The 19,334-nt window shown below is 33.9% G+C and overlaps 1 protein-coding gene across 1 annotated transcript in view; it reads left to right on the top strand.

Annotated features, from left to right (window-relative positions):
* SI (sucrase-isomaltase) overlaps positions 1 to 18,981 on the top strand; it is a 79,764-nt gene extending 60,783 nt beyond the window's left edge. The window contains exons 37-47 of the mRNA XM_047755123.1: positions 376 to 509; positions 1,468 to 1,502; positions 1,589 to 1,705; positions 4,139 to 4,287; positions 6,493 to 6,577; positions 6,661 to 6,717; positions 7,311 to 7,435; positions 10,277 to 10,365; positions 14,977 to 15,026; positions 15,270 to 15,437; positions 18,913 to 18,981. Coding sequence (XP_047611079.1) covers positions 376 to 509; positions 1,468 to 1,502; positions 1,589 to 1,705; positions 4,139 to 4,287; positions 6,493 to 6,577; positions 6,661 to 6,717; positions 7,311 to 7,435; positions 10,277 to 10,365; positions 14,977 to 15,026; positions 15,270 to 15,437; positions 18,913 to 18,981 — 1,078 coding nt within the window. The remainder of the gene's footprint in view (positions 1 to 375; positions 510 to 1,467; positions 1,503 to 1,588; positions 1,706 to 4,138; positions 4,288 to 6,492; positions 6,578 to 6,660; positions 6,718 to 7,310; positions 7,436 to 10,276; positions 10,366 to 14,976; positions 15,027 to 15,269; positions 15,438 to 18,912) is intronic.
* Positions 18,982 to 19,334: the final 353 nt, after the last annotated feature.

Below are 19,334 nucleotides of genomic sequence, written 5' to 3'. Positions count from 1 at the left end.
TTAATAGAGCCTAAATCTTTATTAAGAAAACACACTTAAGTAGGATAAAATGGGTTCATTCAAAAAACTCAGAATATATAATTAGTTAACTTGATAATATCAATAGTTAACTTATATTCACTGAACAAATCAATAAAGAGTCACTTAAGCATGTCAGTCTGGTGCATATTGGAAAGAAAAAAAAAGATGTCCTTCATGTTTGTGAGGATTTTATAGTATAATGAGCAAAGACTCATTTATAAATAGCTAGTTGTAATAAGAGACAACATAGACACCATAAATCAAATACTTTTTTCTTTAATGAGGTGGTCCCAAGTAGAAATATCTGAAGAAAATACCTCATATAAAAACATAAATCCTCTCCATCTGTATTAGTGCATTGCAGAAGGCAACTGGCAAAAGAGGAATTGTTATTTCTCGGTCCACATATCCTACTGCTGGACGTTGGGCAGGACACTGGCTTGGAGACAACTATGCAAAATGGGACAACTTGGACAAATCTATCATTGGTATGTGAGAGTCACCATCTTTATCATTATTCTTTTAAATTTTCTACTAGGTATTAATTTTTGCTTGTTCATGTACTGTGTAAGTCCTTCTCTGAAGTATGCTTTTAGCATCAGATTTTATGACAAATAGTTCTATGAAAAGGCAGTGGGCCAGAAAGCAGGATCTAGTTCATTTTGAGAAAATAATTTCATCCCTTTTGGTCTCAGTTTCCTTGTTTGAAAGGGTAGATGCTGGGAAAGATAACATATAGAGCTAAGAATAGAAATGGGTAGAAATTCTAGATTCTAGGATACAAGAGTCATTCATATGCTGTAGTATGAAACATTTCAAACCAAATTTTGAGTTTTCTGATAATACTTGGATAAAGAGTAAGTAAAATACTATCATTTTAAAGGGAGTACTATTCAATTTCAAATCTAGACTTAATATTCTTTACTATTTACATTAGGATTCAAGGAAAACACTTAATGTTGAGAAATATTACTTTAAAAGATCTTGGAATTCACATGCATTCTATTTTATTAAAATGATCATTCCTCAGAGGATTTTATCTAATAAGGATAATTCCATTTGTTTTAAATGATGAAGCCTATGATTAGATAATTATAGAGACAGCCTTTTATTTTTAAAATTAAACCAAAGAAACCACTTTCTTCGTATACAATAATGTGTTCATAACAGTTTTGTGCTCTAATTGTGTCATCTTGAAAATGTGAAGTAAGCATTATAGTGTCATTTTCAGTAAATGTCACCAACACTATAAAGTAAAAAAATACATAAATTTATAAGAATAAATGATAGGAAATTATATTAATAATCTGAAAATAATGTTTCATAGAATTAGACCTCAGTATTATAAATAGAACATTTTCATTAATAGAAAAAAGCAAATATCAAAATATGTGAAATAGTGGCTTTCCATAACTTTTTTCCTAATTTTTTTCCTAAATTTTTTAGGTATGATGGAATTCAGTCTCTTTGGAATATCATATGTGAGTAGCTCTATTCCTTTTATCTTTATCACTTGTTATATTAAGAAACCAATTATTAAAACTTATTAAATGTAACTGTATTTTAGACTGGAGCAGATATCTGTGGCTTCTTCAACAATTCGGAATATCAGCTCTGTGCCCGCTGGATGCAACTTGGAGCATTCTATCCATATTCAAGAAATCACAACATTGCATTTACTAGAGTATGTAATTACTCTCATTCCTTTGCCCTACTAACCTTTAAACATTTTTAATAGAATTCATCCTTCCTGGCTGATTCCAGGTGAAGGCTTCGAATCTCTAGATTTACTGAGGGCATCTGAGCCGATAACTTTGAGAATATCATGACTTGAGTTTTCTTTATTTTTGGGTTAGCTACATAGTTTTGGTGTAGCCAGAAGAAAATTTGCTTCTGGAAATTCTTCCAAACCTAGATGGAACAATAAAGAAAATCAGTTTCAAACAAAATAATTAGAAGTGAAAAGTTATTTGACTTGCCAGCATCAATGCATAAAATGGGCAGATTTTAAAAAGCAAATGTTAAAATACTGAGCTGAGAAACTGAGAAAAAATAAAAGGAAAAGGGAATCATGAGAACCAATTTCTGTATGGGGACACAACTACATACATTACTAAACTGGGAGGAATTTTTGAGTGAGGAAGAGATAATAATAAAAATTATGGAGGAGTTCCCATCATGCCTGAGCAGCTTAAGGACCCAACTAGTATCTGTAAGGATGTGGTTTTATTCCTGGCCTCACTCAGTGCGTTAAGGATCCAGCATTGCTGTGAACTGTGGTGTAGGTTGCAGATTCAGCTTGGATCCTGCATTGTTGTGGCTGTAGTATAGGCCAGCAGCTGCAGGTCTGATCCTACCCCTAGCCCAGGGAACTTACATGTGCAGCTGGCATGGTCCTAAAAAGAAAAAAAAAAAATTATGGAAAAGTATAAACTATTACAGGCAATATATAAGTAAGTCCTAAATTTTGTGATGCTGACTTTCAGTGAAGAAGTATAGAAGAAAAATAAGTTATCAAAATGTACTTCCTAGAAGAATTGTAGACAGAGCTAGTCTTTTAAAGATGGTTTCTAGCCATAGTAACCAAATAGCAGAGCTCATCATTTGCTGTGAATTCTTTGTGTCACCCTGAGAAATTTTCATCGGAATAGACAGCAGAATTTATATTAGAAAATGAAAATAAATATGAAAATCTATACAAGGTTACAAGGCAGGATGGGACCACAGTTTGGAAGTATTTGAAAGTTGAGCAATAGAGACAACTTGATGGGATAAGAATATTTTAATAGGAAAACTTTATGTTAACAATGCATTTCAGAAAGCTGCATTATTGAGAGAGTGAGGCAGGAATCAATAAAATCCTGAACAGATATTTATTCAATAAGAATTCATTGAAGATAAATTATTCAGTATTTACAAAGTCCTGCCCTAATGATGAGGGAAACCTAGAGTTAACTAAAATGATAGAGGTTTATGGGGGTTCTGTTTTAGAAAGGGTGCTAAGGGAGGTCCTCTTAGATGAGGTGACATTAGCATTAGAGCAGAGACCTGAGTTGGGAGAGCAATAAACCTAAATATATGGGGCAGGAGAATTCCAAGTGGGAGGAACAAGTGAAAGACCCCATGATGGGAATGTGGCTAGAGTTTCTGAGAAAGTGAAATGGGGGTGTGGGGGAGACTGAGTAAGTATTTACAAATAAAAATCTATAGAACAGAAGCTTCAGCTTAATTTAATTATAAGGTACTTAATCTAATTTAGGATTGTATGGTTTAGAATTACATGCTTGTGTTTTAGCATGTTAATTTTTGCCTATACCAATACTATATATACCAGTAGTAGCAGTCAGTCATCATTCAAATTTTCTTACTACCCAATTCTAGAAAAGTTGGAGGGCTCCATTCCTATTGATAACAACAAAAGACTTTGAAAGTGTTGTCCTCTGGAGTTATGTGGCAGCCTTATTTGTTCCTCTGGTATAAATTAGAATATAAAATACTAAACACTTTCCCAGTTTATTATTTTGTAACAAGTAACTGCAGTAACTTTTACTTTCCAGTGTCAATTTTAGTCTTTTTACCTGGAGCATGTATTCCAGAGCAGACTTGGAGATGTTCTTTTTTTTGTTCAATGTTAATTAGGTCCTCTGTTCCTTCTGCACTACTAATTCTTTAGTACCGTAACTTAATCATTTCTCATGAGAACACATAATGTGCAAGGTCACTGTGATGGGCTCTGCATGTCTTTGTTTATTTTAGTCTACTTTTGTATAGTGTTGTTTCTCTCCTAGACTTTTCAGAAAGCCTACATTGAGTATCAATGTAGTTAACAATATATTGGTCATATATTAAAATATGAACTACTCTCTACCTGTGTTCACCTAAATGAAATCAAGCCATGGGCTTAATTTGCATTTTCTTACTATAATATTAAAATAATACTTTCTTTCCCCTGTATGAGATAGAAGTACTAGTCCATAAGCTTTCGTGAAGAAAATATGTAGCGTGTGCAGTGAATTAAAGTATTCCTTACCTTTTATTCCACAAATATGTATTTGAAAATTATGATTTAACAAGAATAAGAGCTTATTACTATTTCATTTTAATTGCTTTGTTTCAGAGACAAGACCCTGCCTCCTGGAATGAAACTTTTTCTGAAATGTCAAGGAATATTCTAAATATTAGATACACTTTATTGCCCTATTTCTATACACAGATGCATGAAATCCATGCTTATGGTGGCACTGTTATCCGACCCCTTTTGCATGAGTAAGTGCAATTTTTTTTTCCTACCACAGAGAGTGATAGCTTTCATTTAATTTACTCAATAATCACTTAAAGTACAGTATAGAATATTTTAAATGGAAATTTTTTCACTGTTATTTTAGTGTACTTTTTGGATTAACAAGCATTGACATAAACAAGTCTACTAATAAACTAATATATGTCATTAAAATGAAACATTAATCATATATTTAAAATAAATTTTTAGGAATAACTGCTGTATATTAGGTATTGTTCTGGATGGTTTACACACCTTATTACATTGAGTATTTTCAAAAATTCTTAAAAATATGTAATATTATCTCTATATTATGGCTGACATTAATTGATGTTTACAGCAGTTAAATAAATCTACCATATGTAAATGCCTGACTGAAGAAGATCACCCTAGCTCTTGCTAGAGTTGTGCTGATTGGGTACCATAGAACAGTTCTAACTTCTCCATAGAAAATTGTAGGGATATACTCCTTAAAGTTCAAATTGATATAGGTCCAAATCTTGAAATTCTACGCTATGGAGAGTAGAGTTGAAAAAAAATATAGCCCTATTTTATTTTAAGGCAAATACAAGATAATTCTTATAGATGTTACAAAAAACAACAAAAAGACCACATTTAAGCAGAAATGCAAAAAATCCCTGAAATAATCATGATATGCTTAGCTTCCTATATTACTGGAGTAACTGAATGAGGTGTTATTTTTTAGATTTCACTATCAATAAAGCAGTAAAAAATGCACAGCAAATATTTACTCAAACAGTAGTATCAAGGTGAAATTACCCAAATAATAGTTGATCAGTATCCTTCTGATCTAATAATAAGATGATAAAAGATCCAGCTTTCTTTTTTTTTTCTTTATTTTAGGGACATATCTGCGACATATGGAGGTTCCCAGACTAGGAGTGGAATTGGAGCTGTTGCTGCTGGTCTATGCATCAGCAACACGGGATCCAAGCTGAGTCTCTGACCTACAACACAGCTCACATCAATGTGGGATCCTTAACTCACTGAGCGAGGCCAGGGATCGAACCCGCGTCCTCATGGATACTAGTCAGATTTGTTTCCACTAAGCCAAGACGGGAACTCCCAAAAGATCCAGCTTTCTTAAAAAAAAGAAAAGAAAGAAAAAAAAATTTCCTGGATTCAAATTATCCTCTAGTAATTTATTACCATAATCCCTTCTTTATTTCTAGTAACATTTTATTAATCTCTTGCTGCTTTTATTTCCAGACTTTCTTTCCTCGTTGTCTTCTCCTTGTTAACTTTCCAGAAGAGCTGGAGTATCAGCTCTGGTCTCAGTCCCCAGTCAGAAACATTAATGTTAACTACGCAGATTCTTGTCCTACTGACAACTTCTGGGCTTTTGTTCCTATGGGAAATTTCATAGAAGAGTAAACCCAGTCCAATTTGGTATTAATCTTGGTTTAGAGTAAAACAAAACAAAAATAGTACAACAAACAAGTAAACAAAAATGGATATTTCCATTTCATTTAAAGAAAAATGTGGACATTTAATAGTGTTAATTCTAAAACTATAAAAAGCATGTTTTGTTGTTTTCCAGCCATTTATATCTCAAATTCAGAAAAATATTAGCCAAGCTGCAGCATAGGTCACAAATGCAGCTTGCATCTGGTGTTGCCATATCTGTGGCATAGGCCAGCAGGTGCAGATATGATTGGAAACTTCCATATGTCTCAGGTGCAGCCCCAAAAGAAAAAAAAAAATATTTCACATGGAAGCACCTTTAAGAACATATAAATTCACTATTCAGTAAGGTTAATTTATGTAGGAATAGCAAACTTTTTAAAGTTACCACATTAAGATTCTTATAGCACTCTTTGTCTCATACTTTTCTTTATAACTTTGCTTCCTGGTTTGTTGATCTTCTACCAAACAGAGTTATTATTTGACCCTTGTACATTCTCTTCAAAGGAGACTTCTCATTTCACATCCATTGCAACTCCCTGTGATTTGTCAGGAAATTTAGTCATGGTCCACATTTACACATAAAGTATTGTACTACTACACCATTGAATTCCAAGTGATAGAATTGTTTTTGAATTTTTTATTGTTTGACTTTTATTTTCATTTCAATCCACAAAAGTCCATGCTGAAAAGTGTGACTTTAATAATTATTTTATGATATTCAGAAGAGATTGGTATCTTTGATTTGTTTTTAAATATTTGTTTAGGTTCTTTAATGAAAAGCCAACCTGGGATATATTCAAACAGTTCCTATGGGGTCCAGCCTTTTTGGTCACTCCTGTATTGGAACCTGTAAGTTCTACCACATATTTTGGTTCACAAAGTAATTTTTCCTTGGTTTATATGTATTTAATGTCTGTATCTTTAAATTGCAGTTTGCTGACACTGTACAAGGCTATGTCCCTAATGCTCGGTGGTTTGATTACCATACAGTAAGTAGTTAAGGAATTCTGGGGGATTGACAAAACAGAAATAGGTAACAGCCTGATTATAATAGCCTTTTTATTAATTATGTACTTGTTTTCCTTTCCACTTAAAAAGAGTAAGATATTTCGTGCTAATTATATCTGAATCAAATTAACAAACAGTGAGAGAGTTAATTTATTCTGCCTTTGTACATTATGTAGTCATTGGTTTATTTTACCAAATAAACATTGAAGTTGAATATTATACATAAAAATCATTGACATTTATTAGGTATGCAAAATGATCATTAAAGTAACACAGTCCTTCCAAGAATAATGTATATGACAAGTCAAGAACAGCTTCTGTGACCAATCAAAAACCCATCTATTTTCTACATGTGAGCACCACAAAAACAAGAGGTGGTAAATTACTTTCAAAGCTGTCAGTAAACGAAGGAATAAATATATGCTTTAAAGAACCAGATTTCCTGAACAAACATTTGTTTTTAATTTTTTAAAAGTGAAAAGTATATTATTTGATTTTATAAATATGCCCAATCAAGTACCAGTATTGCTGATGATTCTACTTTAATTCTTTCTTCCAACCCTCTCATTTCCAGGGCAAGGATATTGGTATCAGAGAAAGATTTCACACATTTTCAGCTCCTTTATATGAGATAAACCTACATGTCCGTGGTGGTCATATTCTACCATGTCAAGAGCCTGCTCAAAACACATTTTTCAGGTAAGTGAAGTATTTACAGAGATTAGATTAGAATTGGAGATACATCATGCCAGAATTGTTGAGAACCAGGAAGGTTCTGAGATTTTATCTCTTACCTCCAAGCTTAAGAGTTAGCCTGCCACAGATTCATGTATGCTGGCTTGGAGACAAAGATCTTTCTTACTCATGGCATAGCAAGAAAGGTGAGCCTCACATTTGCTTCAATTTCCACTGACACCCAATCCCATGTGGGTGACATCATGTGGCCCAGGTGGGTGCTGCCTAAGCAGGTTTGTGTCACAGCTAAGGAATACCACACTTTGGGAAACTCAGTCTTGTATAATAGGCTGTAAGCAAAAACATCCATTAGAGAAAAACTCTCAGTGCCTCTGTCTGCAAAATATGTAGAAACTTAAGACACTCCTAGAAAATTGTCTTCCAACGTAATATATAGGAACATTTTCCAGCCCCAAATAACAATTGAAACTTAAAATAATTTGCATAAACATACAAAGATATTGATAAATGAATGTCTTGTATTTTAAATGGCTGCCTCACTTAAAATCTCATCATTTTTTCTGAGTCTGATATAGGGAATGGAATATTATTTGCTTTATGAAAATGTGATTTTTAACTGAACTTTCCTAGGAGCTTTAAGCAAATATCGCTCAGGGGACTTCTCTTTTATCTTTCCCAGTTCCTTTTTTCTGCCTCCATCAGCCCTGTGACATATCCCCTGACTCATTTAAGTCTATGAAATGTAGATATCCATTGACAATATCACTACTCCTTCAAACCACTAAGTCCTTTACTGTCCACAGAAAAAACAGACCTGTTCTTAGCAGCCTTGTCCCATTTAATGATAAAAGGTAGCTCAGATTTTCTGCACATTACCATTTATAATTGATTATCTGTTAAGACCCCTTACATAGTATTCTCTCTCTCATTTAGCATCATGTCCACTCTACCAGGGATCTGGGTCCACTCTATCTCCTATTACTAATGTAAGAGTCATCTCTGATAACAGTCACAGAGTCTGTTTCCACTGACTAAATTCCTGGCTTAGACATTCAGATTCCAGAGGACTCAGTTTCTGTTCTTATCTCATGCTGACACATCTTCATGGTGATTTGCTGACAGCCCTAGATGACATGAATAGACCCTTTTAAATCCTGGAGCCACCCAGATCCATTTATATCAATATTCTACCCGGATATCAGTTAAAGAGGAGAAAAAATTATACCTATGAAGTGAGCATTTCATAGAGGAGTTCATAAATTGTGCCTTGAAGAATCCCTGTGATGCGAGAGTAGAGAGGCCATTCTTTGTGTGCATGTGCATGTGTGTGGTGTGCGTGTGGTGCGTGTGTGTGCAGTGTAAGTGTGGGGGATGTGTGGGAGGTGTGTGTATGGGAGATGTGTGTGTTGTGTGTGTGTGTATATGTGGTGGGATATGTGTGAGTAGGTAAAGTAAATAAGATATTGGATTTAGACACACAGTTGACCATTGAACAACATGGGTTTGAATTGCATAGGTCCATTTATACGTAGTTATTTTTCACTAGTGAATACTACAGTACCCCTTAGTCTATGGTTGGTTGAATCTGTGAATGAATGCAGAGTAACTCTAGATACTCAGATTTATATCCATGTTGTTCAAGGGTCAACTGAATGTACAGAGTAGAATGAACGTTGTGAAACTATTTTAATTTCATTTTAAATATGTTGGAAAATTATAGGCTAAACCAGATTTTTATGTTGCTAGTAAGATCTAGCTATCTTTTACCCCAGTGACCATGAGTTGAAATATGTATATATATGTATATACATGCATGAATTCTAAGAAATACTAACATCTTTACATGGAAAATATAAAGTTTCTTTGGAGATTCGAACTCTAGCTATTCTGCATATTTTAGGAGACTTCCATAGCAGGGCAACCTTCAACATTTGTCATTGGAAAAGATAGCTAAGTATAATTTGTCTGAGAAATCCTTCCATGGTGATATGAGACTTTCAAACCAAGTCATTTGTATACTGAGCATGGAAGCAGATATTTAGTTCACAGATAAGCCTATGTAGGCACAAGCTTGGAAAGTACTGTCCATTCTAAGGATAGGACTTGCAACTTACTGCTACTCTTCACATTCTTATTAATAATTAAAGATGGCATAGTGATTTATGTACAGGAATGTGAGGAAGTCTTAAGTCATATAAGATTTTAAAATACTATTAAAATTTTTTATGTTTAATGGTCAATGACAAGATTATCAAAGAGGTGAATAAATAAATATATCAATAAACTTAATATGGCTTTAATTATAAATAAGACTAATTCTGATTTGTTACAGTAGTACAGTTTGACATCAAAGATATGCATGATAGTTTCTGTTAAATATGAAGATTTTTCGTTGTTTTTTTTTTTTTTTTTTTAGGGCCTCAGCTGTGGCATATGGAAGTTCCCAGGCTAGGGGTCGAATTAGAGCGGTAGCCACTGGCCAACACCACAGCCATATCAACATGGGATCTGAGCTGCATCTGTGACCTACACCACAGCTCACCACAATGGCAGATCCTTAGCCCACTGAGTGAGGTCAGGGATTGGACCTGCTACCTTATCATTACTAGTGGGATTTATTTCTGCTGAGCCACTATGGGAACTCCAGATTTTATGGTTTATATAATTTCCAAAACTCATGAAAAAAGGAAAATTATTTAATTTTCTTTGTCTAAAACAGTTTGTATTCTCCTTAATTCTTATTCTTACTTATATTCCTTTGGACACTTAGTGTCCAAAGGAATATAAGTAAGAATAAGAATGCTACTTTATAAACTTTGGTGAAATTATATTTCTTTCTTATAGTCGACAAAATTTCATGAAGCTCATTGTTGCTGCAGATGATAATCAGATGGCACAAGGATATCTGTTTTGGGATGATGGAGAGACAATCGGTGAGTGTTCCATTTAGAAGACAGGTATAATTGATAACATGACTGTTAGGATGGTAAAGTTTATAGAAACAGAGGCCTGAACAGTGAGAACACAAGCAGGTTTATGGACCAATGGAGTGGCCAGAATCACCGAGCAGAGAAAACTCAGGCTTTCAGCCATTGGGAGAGAATCAGGTTTTATAGGCAGGGAGTCATGTGCTGAGTTCAGGTCTGGGATGGTGACTGAGATCATGGTATAAAATTTAACTTTCTCCTTGAGGCTGTCTTTGTCCTTGGAAAGTCAACCACTTCATGGGCTTGGTTGTTTTCCCTGTGGAGGTCTGATAAAGTGGAGATGGCAGGTTTAGGTCTGGGAGGGTCAATGAGTCATGCAGACTTACTCTTTTTTAAGCCTTCCTTTTAGTTTCTGCCTAAGAATACCTATTATCTCACATTATTTTTATGTTACCTATTATTATACTTTAGAAGCTGAATAAAAACCCAACAATATGATTCAAACCAAAAATGGTTTAATAAGTAGTTGAATCAATTTAAAAATAGTATCACGCATATCTAAAGACTTTCTTCTTATCCTATATATATATGTAGTCCCTATGATCAATGTCTAGATACCTAAGAGATTTATGTGGGCAGGGATGATAAATACCAATCATCTTTGTATTTCTAGAAGTTAGCCCAGTGCTATTCACATAATAGAGCTGAAAAGCCATGTCCCCATGTGCACACATTGATGCACAACAGATGCCTCTAAAACATGAGATACAAACAAAACTCAAATTTGGTCTCTGCTTTATGGCTGTAGTTTTTGTTAAGAATCAGCAGTTTTTTTATAGGAAAAGTTTAAGAATTTAAACTTGATTTTTTTTTGTATACTTTGTTGGCTACTCCTCAAAACCAGACTGAACTGCTACACGTTTAGTAGTGCATTTGTGCTCTGCTACCTGGAGTAGTTTGTAAGGAATGCATAGTTGGGGCCCATCCTAATTCCATAAATTTGAGGAGACAAGAATCTCTCTTTGAGTAAAATGCCCCAGATGATTATTATGCTGTTAAATAAACACTGTTAGAAGATTAGGTTTACAGTGCCAGTTCTACCAGATGGGTGTTCTGAGCATTCTCTGACAAAAATCTTAGTCGTAACAACTAACATCTGTGTGGAGCCCTAGGCAGTTCATTACAATTTAAAGAAATTATCCATAGTTGAGTGATTTTTCGTTAATAACAAAGACATGCATCTTTCGTCTTTTCAGGTAAATCATAGTTAATATTCTACAACTATAAGATATGGGAATTTATTAGTAGGTAAAGTGTATCAGAAAGGGATACAAGAATCATATGGTAGTAAGCAAGACTAAAAAAGAAATACCTCTTCCTAGTATTTTGTGATTTAGAAGGTGAAGTCAACTCAAGGGCTGTTAGTTATCCTTTGCTTTCTGCACCCTAAACTTCATTAACACATTAACTGAGGTTCTACAAAGTTTGTAGCCTTTCTTCCTCACTGGATCCAACAGCAGGCACTTTGAATATGCCCATAATTTCCCAGAGTATAAAGCTGTGTTATACATAATTTGCATGCTCTTCTTGAGATGTTTGAATCTTACTATCTAGAAAATTGAGTTAATTCATTTTAACTGTGAGGGAGACAAAGCTTCTCAGAATTTTTTTGTTTAGCTCTTTCTATCAAACTAAGGTACAGATGAAAGAACTTGGTATGACCTTTATACTCTACTGAAGTTTCATGGCAGATTTTCCTTTTGCTTTTTTCACTGGAAAATAACGGAACATAATTCATATTTTTCTCCATGATCTCTTAATGCAAGCACACAAAATTTTTCTGGTCCACTGTATCTACTTTTTTGGTTATATTTCACAATCTCAGTATATTTGTTACAATTAAAAATAAAGATTTCAACTAGTCTCCTGAAATTTCTTGAATAAACAGCAACAATTCACAACAAATGCTTAGAGTCTCTGGATTTACCAGATAGGAATCTCCAAAGATGTTTTCTCTCACAGGAAGCTTGCCAATCTCCTCGATAGACTAGATGATTTCCTCTTTTAAATACATTTAAATTTTATGAAATGCTATTATTTGTAGACATATTTTTTCTCTCAAAAAATCAAAGATAAAGCAAAATAAACTTATTTTGAAATGTGTGTATATTAAGCAATTTTTTATTCTAACTAATAAAGTTGTAGCTTAGTAAAATATTAATTTGTCCTGCTCATCTTAGTGAAATAAACATATGTGTACCCTTGACTAAGATTGTTATGACCATGTTGTCTGAAGTTAAGCTGTGCTGTTTTCTCAGTTCCTGCCTATATGCAACGAAGAATTGAAATGGCAGGCACTTTTAAAGTATAAACAAGCTCTTAAATTGAAAGTGTTACACGATGGAGGATAATGGGGAAAAAAAAGAATGTACATAAATGTATAACTGGGTCCCTTTGCTGTACAGCAGAAATTGATAGAACATTGTAAATCAAGTATAATAAAACTTTTTTAAAAAGAAAAGAAAGTGTTGCAGCTTGGAAGCATTACAACTCTCTTAGGAAAAACGCAAGTAGGTTCTCCAAAGCAAAAATGTTCCAGCAAGTTTATTGAAGTGAAAGTTCACTCTTAGAGGGAGAGCAGGCCACCCTGCAAGTAGGGACTGACCCTGTTTTACAATTTTTTTCCTTATATACCCATGCTGCAGACATAGTGAGGACCTGATTCTTCCCCTCCACACCTACTGATTCTCCCTGCCCTGGCCCACTGTGTGTGCTTAAGAGCTGAATGTTGATTGGTTTTTGTACAGGGCATATTTGATCTTCTGATTGGTCTCTGGCAGGATACCTTATTTGCCTGGGTGATGGGTTATGGGGAAGTTCCCTGGAAAGTCCCTTTATGTTGCACCTGATTGTGTTCTTATTGTCCCTATAGAGGCAGGGTGAGGAGTGGACCATTTGCCTTTTCTAGTAGGGAGTAAGGAGTAGACCAGGTTGCTCAGGGTTGGGGAAGGGGCATTACAATGAGGTGGATGGGGCGTTGATAAGGGTCTGGTAATTCTTGTCTTGGCCAAGGCTTTGAGTTTAATCTTCTTGAAGGGGACTTGAAGCCCAACAAGATCATATGTGGTGCCTTTCCTAAGGGTAATATCCTTTTAATAGCTGTTGCTTTTGTTTTCTTTTATCTCATAGATCAGTAATTTAAAATTTTCTCTTAAAAACCTAAGCTATAATAATGTATTTAAAGACTAAGACTAAAGTTGTTACTTCAGGATGCATATTAAATGAGCCATTAATTATGTTATTCATCATAATTAATGATGTTGTTCCAGTCAATTATATGTTAATATGCAGAAAAAAATGTTTGGGACAAAGTATCTTTTCATTTTAGCATAGGCAAAGAAAGTCTCAACTTAAGCAGTTTTTTTCCCAGAGAATTAATGAATACAAAGCTGGTATGTATAAGTGAAAAGGGAATTAAAATCTGTTTCTTTTTCTGTGTTATCCTAATACTTGTTTTAATAATGCTTTTGACTTTACTTTTGCTTTTCTCTCTTACATGTTTGTTTGGTTTTACATTTGAACACCATCATAGAAGTCAGGGAAAACTGGACATGAGTTCATGTTGATAATAACTAGCTGTTTCACTTTTGGCCATTTTATTTTACTTCTCTGAAACTCACTTTCCTCTTCTATATAGTGGGAATAATGATAGTACACATCTCTTAGAGCACTGTGATAAAGTACTTAAAATTTGAGAAATAGCAAACAACAAATTTTAGCTCTAAGATTGTTATTATTATTATTATTATTATTTTGTCTTTTTAGGGTTGCACCCACAGCATATGGAGGTTCCCAGGCTAGGGCTCAAATCAGAGCTGTAGCTGCCAGCCTACACCACAGCCACAGCAGCATGGGATCTGAGCCATGTCTGCAACCTACACCACAGCTCATGGCAATGCCAGATTGCTGACCCACTGAGCGAGGCCAGGGACTGAACTTGCATCCTCATGAATGTTAGTCAGATTCGTTTCCACTGAGCCACAACGGGAACTCTGCTAAGATTATTTTTTAAATTGATTTTAAATATGGCAAGATTGCATCTTATTTAAAGAGGTATGTATAAACCCTATGTTTTATCAGTTTGATTTCAGTTGACTGTAATTAATCTCTGACAATGGAGTATTTTTCCTCAAATGTCACTAGGATAAACTACATCATATCTTTTTCCTTTATAGTAGTATTTTATTGTTGACTAGTCACTGAGGTGGTCAGTAAGCGTCCATGACTGCCACCACCCAATTGTATTTATTCTTGTACTTCTTTCACCCTCCCAGAGCTGTGTTAAGGTGATCTTAGGCCTGGCACCACTTTAGTTGTTACTTCCCTACATACGAACAAGTACAGACCAACCTACCTGTCCACCTAGGACCCTCTCTGGTGACTCATTCTTCATATTTCAGTGCTCCTTGAACTGTGTTTAAATAAGTTATATAAACTTAGAGAAAACTAAATATGCACTGATGGCATTTGATACTGTGAAAGAAAAGCAAGAATATGCTAGTATTTACTATTTTTCTTTGGAAATATAAATACATCACTCCTTTCTTTTCTCTATAGACACCTATGAAAGAGACTTATATTTCTTGGTACAATTTAATTTTAACAAGGTATGTATCCATTTCAGATCATTTATATACAATCATGTTAAATAATATTTGAATTTTTATGCCATATTTATGTTTATTTTATATTTATATATTTTTTATATATTGTATAACACTATCTCTTCAAATATATGAATAAATGATTTGCTCTACTCTGAAATACATTTTGGTTAATAGATACATGTTTTTTAAAATTTAATTGCTTTTGATAGATGAAGTGTTTATATTTTTTCCTTACCTTTATAGTCCATCTTGACAAGCACTATAGTGAAAAATAGTTACATAAACAAAAATGAAATGAGGCTTGGATATGTCCTCATATGGGGGAAAGAAAAGACTTCTGTTAATGAAGTTAATCTCATATATAATGGAAATAAAGAGACTGTTCCCTTTGCTGAAGACCTAAACCAGGAGGTAAGTGACATAAGAAAGTGTTTTTTTTTTTTTAAATGAAGCTATCCAAAATGTTCTACATGAATATCTTATATTTCTTAGCGCTAAAGAAACGTAATTATGGGTCATCCATCACCTTTCTTGTTTATTCATTTTCCTTAAACTTCCATATCAATTTCCATATTATCATCCTTGGTAACTTATATAAATCAACTTAATGGCATCTATTTTATAATTGTCCTGACATAATCAAAGCAAAATTAAATTTATGTTAAATCTCTAAATCATTTTTATCATTTAGGGTAATGTGGCTCAAAAATTAATACTTTTCAAAAATAAAATGTTTACTTTTGAACATTTAATGTCAGATAAAATATATTTGAAAAGTATCAAAAATTAATAGAATTAATTGTCTATTAGCATCTATGAATAATTTGACATACAGGTGTATGAAGATATGATTCACATATTAAAAATGGAGTCAGGATTCTCATGTTAAATCCCTTTGCTGCTAGTGTCAGGTCTGGTAGCAGAGGATGGTTTAAGATGTCAGGTCCCTCTGCACTATGTCTTGGTTCTTGCCCACACGCAAAAAAGATTTGGAGGTGCAGACAGTCTGGCCAGGGGTTGTACCAGCTGGTAAGTGCTGCAACAGCCCTGGGATGGAGCCAGTGGTCTTGCTGCACAGAGATGGAGGCAGGCGCTCTCTCCAGGTATGGGCACTTAGTTCAGAATGGGAGCAGCTATGGATTCCACCATGCCTTAGTTTGAAAGCTACAGCTCTTTGATAAGGCAGTCCTAATAGCCCATTCCAGGAGTCAAGTTCCCAAGAGTTTTCAGCAGACTTTACTTACACCCTCAGAGAGAGCAGGCCATCCTGGGGTAGGGACTGGCCCTCGCTCAACCAGGTCTTTCCTTATATCTCCATATAGCCGATGTGTTTGGGGAACCCAATTCTCCTGTCCCAGCCTCCCTGGGCCTTGTAAGGGCTGAGTGTTGTTTGATCTCTGTATTGGGGACATGTTTTGATCCTCTGATTGGTTCTGGGCAGGGATGCCTTATTTGCATGGGGAATGGGTTATATAGAGGCAGGGTGAGTAATGGGCTTCATTCCTTCCTTATAGTAGGGAGTGAGTAGTCCAGGCTCTTTAAGGTGGGAAAGAGATATAACAATGACACATGGCCAGAGGCTTTTGGGTTTAATCTCTTTGAGGGGGACTTGAGACTTAGACCACTAGTAATGACCATTTTACTTTGAATAAATAGTTTCAGGACTTCTTTTTCTTTCCAATTAAATAAGAATATTCAAATAAACAATCTCACATACTCCTTCTGATCCTATATTCTGTGGAAGTACATTACAAACAACATATATTCTAGAAATCAGCTAACTGTTTTGGGTGTTTGATCCAAGTTTAAGGCTACATCTGCACTGCTAAAACTTTGAGTGCATGTACATATACCTGTTGGTGCTTAAGGCTGAATAAAATCAACTAGCTCTTAATCAACTAACCACTTCAGATGAACTTAACCTACAAAATAGCTAGTTATTTGACTGACTACAACTTAAAAAAATAATAATTTTGTCTTGAACACAATTTTAGGTTCTCATAAATTGTACAAGATGTGGGAGATGAACAGCCCCGAGAAGTCATTTCCTCCCGTTGAAATTTAACTTCTGTCTTCTTCTTACCACAGTTTTGTAGGCAATCAGAATTTCCCCTTTGATATGCCACTCTGTCTTAATTACTACTTTGACATTAAAGTACTTTTCTTTCTTTAAAGTCTATCAAGGTTTGGAAGTTAGAGTTTATATATTTAATGTCCTTCCATGGTAAAATAGAAGTTGATAACCCACCGCCTCACCCGCATTTTTCTTCACTTAAAAATTTTACTGGTTAATAAAATTCCAAAGTAAGGAAATCAATGATTTAGTACAGTGGTCTTAAATGGCAGACTAAGAAAATGATTCCTTGCAAAGGAAAATTAATTCCCAAGGAATAAATACTTAATGATTATCAATCATAATTGGAAATTATTTTTGAACAGTCCATTGTTCAATGAGATTAAAGAATGATGATTTTCCTTATAAATTTTCTTGTTCTTTATTTACAACTTTTACCATAAAAATGAACTAAATACAGTCAGCTGAGCAAGGTCAAATAAGATATTTTAACACGTCAAGTATTATTTCAAGTTAACTTTGACCAAATATTTGGGACAAAAATCATTTTTAAAGGAAATTTAATTCCACTGCTTTCAAACACATTCACAAAGAATTGTAAATATTAAGAACAAAAATTTACATTTCATTTTTTCACTGATTCCAAAAGAAGATATAATTTTATTTAGTCCCTTCTAAGTGCATTTAAATAAGACAAATATTTGTGAGCACCTACTGTTTTCTAAGGTTTTATAGATAAATGGGAAAAGGAGGGAATGGTCAATTTCTTATCTTGATTGCTCATCTCCTTGGGTGTGGGAATGATATGCAAAGAATGATTTAATTGCTCTATCAATACAACTTTTACATTTTCCTAGCAGTGATTATGCCTGGTAGCCATCTGTAGAGGTATTAAAAGCTATGTGCTGTACTTGTTATTTTTCACTTTCATATAAAGGAACTAACTTATGTTTTGGTGTAAGATGGGTCAGTTTCAAACTAGCTAAAGGATACTAAGAAATTTATTTACCTTTTACCTTTTAAGCTCTTCCACTCTAAAGTGTGGGAAATAGAGCCTAGGATGCTGTGCTTTAGTACAAATAAATTCTATGAAGTCCTCAGGAGAGTGCTTGGTATTTAATTAACAGTAAAGGAATGTTGATTTTCATCCTCTTCTCTTGCATATTTGATGATTGGATTAATCTTTCTGATCTAAGCCACTGAAAAGTCATGTGAGTGTATCAGATCAATGGAAAAGTCTAGTGAAATCATATAAAAATATCAGATGATTGAGTACAGTCTCTATATAGTCTTTTAGAGATTCTCTCCAATAAAAGAAGCACAAGTATAATAAAATCATTGGCAATAAATTTAGCATCTTAAAGCCATTTGAGATTGATGTAAAAGTGTATTTCTAAAATCTAAATTTTGTGTGTGATAGACTAGCTAATATGTGAGAGTGAAAAGCATAGAGATTTTATATAGTGCAGTTACAAGTAACTCCATATTTAGGCGTCATGGAGAAAGAGTAAAGTAACAAAATAAGATAATTGGTTAATAGTCTCAGTTTTTCATTGTATTTTGACAACCATTCCCCATCTCTGAGATTTATTTTCATCTTCAGTGTAATGGGTGGGTTGAGTGAGAGTATAACTGAAATGGTTGTAAATGCTTTGGAATAAAAATTCCTCAAAATGAATAAGGAAAACAAGCTAGAACCTGTTAATTTATAGAACCTGTTTACTTATGGAACATTTATTTATGGAATTAGTTTTTGTGAAAAAAAAACACAGTTCTGATTAAACAATTAATTACCATTTTACTTTTTTTTAGATATTAAATATTGATCTAAGAGGGTTAAATGTTACTCTAGATGAACCAATAGAAATCAGCTGGTCATGAAGATCACCATCAGTCCCAGTTGACAAAGGGAAATTAACATCTGGACTTAAGTTTCATCATACTTGTAATTTTCCCTCTTCATTTGTTTCTTATTATGTGTAAAATATGATTTCCATACCATCTACCTAAAGTTATTGCACAGTGCACAGATGATGTGGCCTAGATTCAATTTTTTAACATATTTGATAGATTTAATAGTTCTAGTTACTCTCACTGTTAGTTAAAATTGTGAACTAGTTACTAAATATATATGTGTGTAACTAAAATATAATTAAAATACTTGATTTTTAAATTAAGCTAACTTTTTGTATAATTTTATATAATATTTTCCTCAATGTTTAGTAAATTTAAGT

The sequence above is a fragment of the Phacochoerus africanus genome, chromosome 1, assembly GCF_016906955.1.
Source record: "Phacochoerus africanus isolate WHEZ1 chromosome 1, ROS_Pafr_v1, whole genome shotgun sequence".
Taxonomy (NCBI): Eukaryota; Metazoa; Chordata; class Mammalia; order Artiodactyla; family Suidae; genus Phacochoerus; species Phacochoerus africanus.
This window is presented reverse-complemented; position numbering and strand designations above follow the sequence as displayed.